Consider the following 8,609-nt stretch of genomic DNA (forward strand, 5'->3'; position numbering starts at 1 on the left):
CCACTGTAGGCTTAGCAGCCTGCAGACCCTTACGAGGACCTGCAAACAGGACAACAGATGATCCGATTTCCGGAAATCATTGGTCACTTCCAAGTATCTGATGATGACTCGTCTCACATCCAGATATTTGAGAGCAGAGTATTCCTCTGGGTAGTCCTCCCTACGAAAGGAAGGGAGACAGAGCTGCTGATTCACATGGAAGCGAGAAACAATCTTGGGCAGGAAGGAAGGCACTGTGCGAATAGTCACTCCTGCCTCAGTGAACTGCAGAAAAGGCTCTCGACATGAGAGCGCCTGGAGCTCGGAAACTCTTCTGGCTGAAGTGATAGCCACCAAAAAGACTGCTTGCAACGTCAGGTCTTTCAGAGATGCCCTCGACAAGAGTTCAAAAGGCGGCTTCTGCAAGGCTCTTAGCACCAGGTTGAGATTCCACGCAGGCACCACTGAGTGCAGAGGAGGGCGCAGGTGATTAACTCCCTTGAGAAAACGTACCACATCTGGCTGCGAAGCCAGGGAAGCACCCTTCAGGCGGCCCCTGAAGCAAGCAAGAGCCGCTACCTGGACTTTAAGGGAACTGAGCGACAGGCCTTTCTCCAGACCTTCTTGCAGGAACGCCAGCACTGAAGAAATTGGAGCAGTGAAGGGAGAAAGTGAGCCTGCTTCACACCACGCTGCAAAGGTACGCCAAACCCTGGCGTAAGCAGTAGAAGTAGAGCGCTTCCTCGCTCTCAGCATAGTGGCGATGACCTTGTCTGAGAAGCCCTTCTTCCTCAGACGCTGCCGCTCAATAGCCAGGCCGTAAGACCAAAGGGGGAGTGATCCTTCATCACCACGGGACCCTGATGCAACAGGCCCTGCTCCACTGGCAGCCACAGAGGGTCGTCCACTGAGAGCCTGATCAAGTCCGCATACCAGGGACGTCTGGGCCAGTCCGGACCCACCAGGATTATCCGGCCCGGATGCTTTGCCACCCGGTCTAATACCCTGCCCAACATGGGCCAGGGCGGGAACACATAGAGAAGCTCTTGTGTCGGCCACTGTTGGAGAAGAGCATCTACTCCAGAGATCGAGGGTCCCGTCCTCTGCTGAAAAAGCGCGGCACTTGGCAATTGGCCCGATGACGCCATCAGATCTAGGCTCGGCTGGCCCCAGCGCTTCGTGATGTCCAAGAACGCCTGAGCCGATAACTGCCACTCTCCGGGATCCAAGGTTATGGCGACTGAGAAAGTCCGCCTTGACATTCATGATTCCGGCAATGTGGGCCGCTGACAGCTGTTCCAGGTTCGCTTCCGCCCACTGGCATAGATCATGGCTTCCTTGGCTAGAGGGGCGCTCTTGGTACCTCCCTGGCGGTTGACATAGGCCACAGCCTGGCATTGTCCGACAGGACCCGTACTGGCTTCAACGCCAGTACCGGGAGGAACTCCAAAAGCGCCAACCGAATGGCTCTGAGTTCCAGGAGGTTGATAGACCACTTTGCCTCTGCAGGAGACCAGAGCCCCTGCGCTGTCCTTCCCATGCAGTGGGCTCCCCAGCCCGTCAAAGAGGCATCTGTCGTGACGACAATCCACTCCGGGGTCACAAGAGGCATCCCTGCAGACAACTTGTCTGTCTTCAGCCACCAGCTCAGCGCCTTGCGCACTGCTGGGTCCAAGGGAAGGCGCACAGCATAATCCTCCGACACCGGAGTCCAGCGCTGCAGCAGAGAGTGTTGTAGTGGTCTCATATGAGCCCTGGCCCAGGGCACTACTTCCATCGTGGCCGTCATAGAGCCCAACAGCTGCACATAGTCCCAAGCCCGAAGCGGAGAGGCTACTAGGAACTGGTCCACCTGAGCCTGAAGTTTGACAATCCGATTGTCCGGCAGGAACACTCTGCCCACTTGGGTGTCGAATCGAACTCCCAGATACTCCAGGGACTGAGTCGGGCGCAGCTGGCTTTTCTCCCAGTTGACGATCCACCCCAGGGAGCTCAAAAGAGCAATCACACGGTCCACAGCTTTGCCGCACTCTGCATAAGAGGGGGCTCGGATCAACCAGTCGTCCAGATAAGGATGGACTTGTACTCCTTCCTTTCGCAGGAAGGCCGCGATGACCACCATTACTTTGGAGAAGGTCCGCGGAGCAGTAGCCAACCCGAACGGGAGGGCTCTGAACTGGAAGTGTCGGCCCAGGACTGCAAAACGCAGAAAGCGTTGATGAGGAGGCCAGATGGGAATATGCAAGTACGCTTCCTTGATGTCCAAGGATGCCAGGAACTCCCCTGCCTTCACTGCCGCTATAACAGAGCGGAGAGTCTCCATGCGAAAGTGCCGAACTTTCAAGGCCCAATTGACCCCTTTGAGGTCGAAGATAGGCCGTACAGAACCTCCTTTCTTTGGTACCACAAAGTAAATGGAGTAACGTCCCTTGCCAAGCTGATTTTCTAGCACCGGAACGACCGCACCCAGGCGGGTCAGATTGTCCAAGGTCTGCTGCACTGCCACAGCTTTGACCGGAGACTTGCAGGGAGAGAGTACAAACCCGTCTCTTAAGGGTCGGCAGAACTCTAGCTTGTAGCCGTCTCTGATGACTTCCAGCACCCAAGCGTCTGAAGTTACCCTGGTCCACTCGCCCAGAAACGAGGACAGGCGTCCTCCAATCTGCACTGGGCCATGGACCAGGACCCCGTCATTGGGTACGAGACCCTGGGGGAGGACCGGAGGGCGCACCTCCGGGACGGCGGTCTCTGCGAAAGGAATGCTGCTTGGGGGAGAAGTTCCTCTTGAAGGAAGAGGGGGCAGAGGAGCCCGACTTGCCCGGGCGGTACCGACGGGCTTCCTGAAACCGTCCTCTGGAGTTACCGGGGCGAGCACTGGCCCGAGCCCTGACCTCTGGTAACCTCTTGCCCTTAGACGTGCCGAGATCGGTCACAATTTTGTCCAGCTCGACCCCAAAGAGCAGCTTGCCTTTAAAAGGCAACTTAGCCAGGCGGGACTTAGAGGCGTGGTCAGCAGACCAATGTTTCAGCCAAAGCCAGCGCCGCGCAGAGATTGTCTGAGCCATACCTTTAGCCGAGGCTCTCAAGACATCATACAGTAAGTCTGCCAAATAAGCCAAGCCCGATTCCAGGGCCGGCCAATCAGCCCTCAAGGAAGGATCCGAGGGGGAAGCCCACTGCACAATCGTCAGGCACGCCCTGGCCACATAGGAGCCGCAAACTGAGGCCTGCAAACTTAAGGCAGCCGCCTCGAAGGACGACCTTAAGGCCGCCTCCAATCTTCTGTCTTGGGCGTCCTTTAGGGCCGTGCCACCTTCCACCGGCAACGCCGTTTTCTTAGTCACCGCAGTGATTAAAGAATCCACGGTAGGCCAAAGAAAGGCCTCACGTTCACTTTCAGGCAAAGGATAGAGGCGGGACATAGCCCTAGCCACTTTGAGGCTCGCTTCCGGGACATCCCATTGAGCCGAAATTAAGGTGTGCATGGCATCATGCACGTGGGAAGGTTCTAGGCGGGCGCTTCGTCCCCAGCATAATGGCGGAGCCAACAGGGGCTGAGGGAGAGACGTCCTCTGGAGAGGAAATCTTCAAAATGCTCATGGCCTGCACTAACAGGTTGGGCAAATCCTCTGAGCGAAAGATCCGCGCTGCAGAGGGGTCATCCGCTCCATCCGAGCGGGAATCCGTCTCCTCCAAGGAATTCCCAAAGGACCGTTGGGAGAACTCAGATACGCTGCCCTCATCTACATCAGAGGAGACAGAGTCCTCTAAGCCCTGGGAATCCACCCGAGGGCGTTTACTTCCGGGGGCCTCAACCCCTTTGCCGGACAAGGGAGAAGGGGCAGCGTTTTGCATAAGGAAGGCCTGATGCAGCAGCAAAATAAACTCGGGGGAGAAACCCCCCAGACTGTGTATTTCAGCAGCCTGGGCCACAGCCCTAGACGCACCCTCAACCGGCGCTCGCAAGAGCGGGGGAGAAACATGCTGCGCATCCAGAATGGCGTCCGGCGCGACACTCCGCGAAGGAGCCGCGCGGGAAGAATGGCGCTTAACTTTAGCCGCTTTTTTGCTGTCGCCCAAATCAAGGGCGGCCATGGCATGAACGTCTCCCAGCTCAAGGGCGGCCCAAGAAGAAGCCGTCCGAGCAGAGTGGCCGGCCAAGATGGCGGAGGCGAGCAGCGGGGGATGGGCGTTTATGGCGGGAAAAACCGCCGCACCGGAGGAAGACCCGGGACACTGACCGGCCTCCAAACTGACACCCAACAAGGGCGAATCGGACTTTAAAATCCCCGCTTCCCCGCTAGAAGCGCACACACGGTCCGGGGAGCGATTCTTCGCGCCCTCGCCCTCCGACGCCATAGGCCACGTGGAGATCGATCGGGGAACCCCCTGCCCGCTATAAAAAGGTAAAAATTACCTGCTTCTTGCTCCGAGCTGTAACGACCTGGTGTCCCAGTGAGTAGCTGCAATAAACGTTTAAATAAACGTCGAAATAAACGCCCTAAGGACGTCCAAAATTTTTTTTTTTTTTTTTAAACGGAGCCAGCGGGAGGGGGGAGAAAAGGAGGGACCTGGCGCCACCAGGTTTGCACTTGCTCAAGAAGAGCCCTCAACCCCAGGTACTCAACAAAACCTAAAAATTAGGCTTGGAGACCTAGCCAGAGCTGCTGCTGTGTGTGACCACCACCTGCTGAGATAGAGAACATACTGAGGAGTTTCCGGCAGCACATGACCACATATAGGGAGGCAAAAGCTTTGCTCTCTATCTCCACCTGCTGGTAGATGGACACAACCCACCAGTCTATGGATTGATCAGCATGATGATATGGAAGAGGTCTTTTCAAATGGAAGAATTTTATCGATTATCATATCCTCGTATCTTTGCTTCAACAACCACTCTCCAGTGGTCTTTCCTCTTTTGGACACTATTTCAGTAGGACGGGAGGGTGGTCACTATTAAAACTGTTAAATTATCGAGAGCAAAATTGGATTTTTTCATTGAACACAGTAACCCCTAATGGTTTAAATGCAGAAATTGAATGGTTGTCTTTGATCTAGTCTGTGTTTTGGGATTGGCGGGTAGAAAATCAGCTGCTTGTTTAAAATCAGGCACTTTTACACCAGCGCCATCTTAGCAAAAAAGTTAGCTATAGTTGGCAGGATGGACCTAGCAGGTTGGAAGGTAAAAATTTTCTGTATCATTTGTTAAATGTAGTTAGATTATCTTTAAAATAATACACGCTAAATCAGGGTGTTTTTTGTAGGGGGTTCCTGCAACTGCTTGGTGTGAATCATGAATCATGTCAGAGTAATGTCCCCCTGAGCCGACATTTTTCCAGATAAGTGGTTTAAACAATACTTTAAAGTTTAAAGAGCATTTGAACTTTAAACGATATTAGATACATAAATTGCAGGAACCAATGAAGAAGTTGGTGGGTGAAGCTTGACAAAATGTTAATTGTCAAGTACCACCACTGAGGTTCCTATAAAAAACTAAGAGGAATTCAACACTATAAACTATATTGTGGTATTTAGAGAATATATCTTGCTATAGACCACAATACACTTTATTGCTAGTTTGTGATTCTACACTACAGAATTGCGGCCACAGCTGAGCCCGCCAACCCCACGGGACTGAAATCCTCCTCCACTCTAGAGCTAGGACCTGCTAAAGGCTCCACATTTTGCAGTGCCATGCTGTCCGAAGGGCAAGCACACATAGTGCACTGACCCAACATGGTTTTCCAGCTCCTACACTGGGAACAGTGTTTCACTGACTCTGCAGCCATTAACTAAATAAAAGTAATTTACTCACCACAGCAGAGAATGAACTACTGCCGGTTTAGTTAGTTCAAAGGCTCTTCTAAACAGAACTGACTAAAAACTAGAAGCGCCTCTATTTTTTTCCCCCTGACAGAAGCAGCAAAAGAAAGTCAGTCACAGGGAGCACAGAGAAAGAAGCTGTGGTGGAAGTGGGGATGGAGGAGAGGGACCTGGCTCTACCAGGTTTACACCCTGAAGAGCTTAACCAGCGTTTCACCCCTTAACTCAACTGCAACTTCCCAATGGAAAGCCAGGAGACCACCAAAGAACAAGTCACAGAGATACATGGCGAACTGTTATCCGCCTGCTGGAAACAGAGAGTACTGGCTTTGTCAGAATGCACAGTACCCTATAAAGTGATACTACCTTCAGCTACATTGGTCCTAAATTTTGGAATGCTCTTCCCTCCAGTCCTTTAAAGTTTGCCTTAAAACTTTTCTCTTCTGTCTAGCCTTCCATGAACCTCCTACATAGCCTTTCCCTCTCCTTTCTGGGCTGGCCCTCTTTCCTCCCCCCACCCTTTTTTTTTCTATTCTCTCTCCATCAGCATTAATTTTTCATATTAAATCAGGTTGGGGGGAGGGTCACCATGGACTTATTTGAAGTGGGGAAGGGGGGTCACATGCAAGTTGTGGGGGGGGGGGGTTGTTTGTTTTTTAATATTGGGAAAGGGGATGTCAAGCCAGGGAATTTTTAAAGAGGGGGGGGGGGCAACAGGGCCCATGACTACTGTCATTTTTTTTTATGTCACTGTTACTGTCGGTGCCTGAGCCAATTGCTGTTCAGGCACTGATAAGATAACAATTCACTATGAGCTGCAGTTTACTGTTGTAATTTGCATGCTCATTACTCAAAGCATGCCACAGTAAGATTTGCTTTCTGCCTTGGCCCTTGAGAATGCAAAATTGGATCAAACACACAGGGAATCCAAAAGTAAATGGAGAACAGAGGAGCAGGTCATGAGAATTCTTTAATTAATCTTAAACAATTATTTAAATAGGTTGGGGAAAGAGTACATTTAAATGTGGCCAAGATGACAACCTTTTGATATTAAGCTACTGATCTATCCTCAGAACCACGAAAAAGAGGGTAAAGGCATCGAGCTTAAAGCTTAGCACCAAACATTCTAAAGCACTTCTATTTCAGTTGTATCACATTCATTAGTAAATCACCGCATCAGATAGCATGTATGGTCGTGCACGTCCCCTCAGATCATTAATAATCCGTCTCTTATTATTATGATCTGGCGTGACACTTAAGTTTTTATAGTTTTCCACCAGCGCTGATTTTTTTCCCTTCATCATAACATCAATTCACAGATTCAGCCTCCAGAAGAGGGGTTTTCTCAGACATTTAAATACAAAAACAAAGCACATCCTTTTTAAATGGTCTAATTAGGCAACAAACGGCGAAATGAGTTGGAGCCACGGGGAGGAAGGAGCTTTGCATTCTTCTCTTTGTTTTTTTGCTCAACTCCAGGTGTCTCTGTTCATAGAAACCTGAGCTCACAGTCTTCCCTGCTTTTCCAGAGATGTTCCCTTCTTCCAGCATCAACCCAGCTCTTACAAAGAAAAAATAACCCACAGAAAAAAAACTCACCCACCTCGGTGTACACCCCTCCTTCATAAATAAACCCACAGGCTTCCTCCAATGTGCAACAGCAGCGCAGCAACAGGATTCATCCACAGGATTAGTTGGCTGTTTAGCTGCTTCCGGGTCACAGCCTCTCCTTCTCCATGGCAACCGTAACACGGGATCAGCTGCAGGAAAGAGATAATTTGCTAGAATTATAGCCTAAAGGCAGAGCCTGAGGAACCTGGAAAGTAGAAATATTCCAGTAAGAGATTCAAAACTTTATAGCAAGACAATTTTACATATGTTGCCCAAGTTAAGATCGTAAACAGAGAACGACAGAAGGAGACAGTTCACAACATACTGGTTTAACAGCAGTAAAACAAAAAATATTACAGCACACAGAGGTCGATAACATGGGCAATTAACAGTAATTTTTGTGATTAAATAGCATGAAATTATTCTGGACATTATGAAACACTCTCTCCCCCTTCCTTGTGTAAGAGGTCCATGTTTTGTTTTTTCTTAAAATAATTTAAAAGAGCCATTTACCTGGGCTTGTGGAGAGTCCCGGGCTGTCAGGAGCCGGTATGGGGGCGGAGTCGCGGATGTATCCGCGAACCCGAAAGTGCTTCCATGCCGGTAAAAGGGAGGCACTCCGTACTTGTGGGACCCGGTCCCGGACTCTGTCAGAGAGGGGCTGATTGTTGGTACCCAGAGGCAGGGGGAGCCCGAGGAAGCTATCATTCCGGTGCCAAGGTGGTCTTGGTTGCTGGGGCTGCAGCCAAACTTCGGGGGGGGGGGCCTAGAGCCCGAGGTGAGGGGGCACATTTTAGCCCCCCCCCCGGCATTTTTGACCCACCACCACCACCCTTGACCCCCCCAGCACCAACCCCTTGACCCCCTCTTCCCGTCGCCGCACAACCCTCCCCCGCCATTGGGTACCTTTGCAGGCGAAGGTCCCCAACCCCCGCCAGCTGAAGTCCTCTCTCCGGCGCGGCCGCGTTGCTGATCTGCAAGGGCAGGACGTTTAGACTCACAGAAACAGAAGCCTGCCCTTGCAGATCAACAATGCGGCCGCGCTGGAGAAGAGGACTTCGGCTGGCGGGGTTGGGGACCTTCGCCAGCAAAGCTACCCGACGGCGATGGGGGAGGGTTGGCAGTGGGAGGGGGGGCGAAGGGGTTGGCGGTGGGAGAGCCAGGGCTACATCTACGGGAGCCCATGCCCCCGTGGC

The 8,609-nt window shown here is 51.8% G+C and overlaps 1 protein-coding gene across 3 annotated transcripts in view; it reads right to left on the bottom strand.

The window, feature by feature from the left end:
* Positions 1-7,512, bottom strand: part of TBC1D32 (TBC1 domain family member 32) — a 327,052-nt gene extending 319,540 nt beyond the window's left edge. For 2 of the 3 annotated variants that reach the window (XM_030198562.1, XM_030198561.1), the window contains exon 1: positions 7,406-7,512. In XM_030198562.1, coding sequence (XP_030054422.1) covers positions 7,406-7,428 — 23 coding nt within the window. In that variant the 5' untranslated portion in view covers positions 7,429-7,512. Of the gene's footprint in view, positions 1-7,401 lie in introns of all 3 variants that reach the window. The other variant, XM_030198563.1, reaches the window with a different exon arrangement.
* Positions 7,513-8,609: the final 1,097 nt, after the last annotated feature.

This window comes from Microcaecilia unicolor, chromosome 3, assembly GCF_901765095.1.
Source record: "Microcaecilia unicolor chromosome 3, aMicUni1.1, whole genome shotgun sequence".
Lineage (NCBI taxonomy): Eukaryota > Metazoa > Chordata > Amphibia > Gymnophiona > Siphonopidae > Microcaecilia > Microcaecilia unicolor.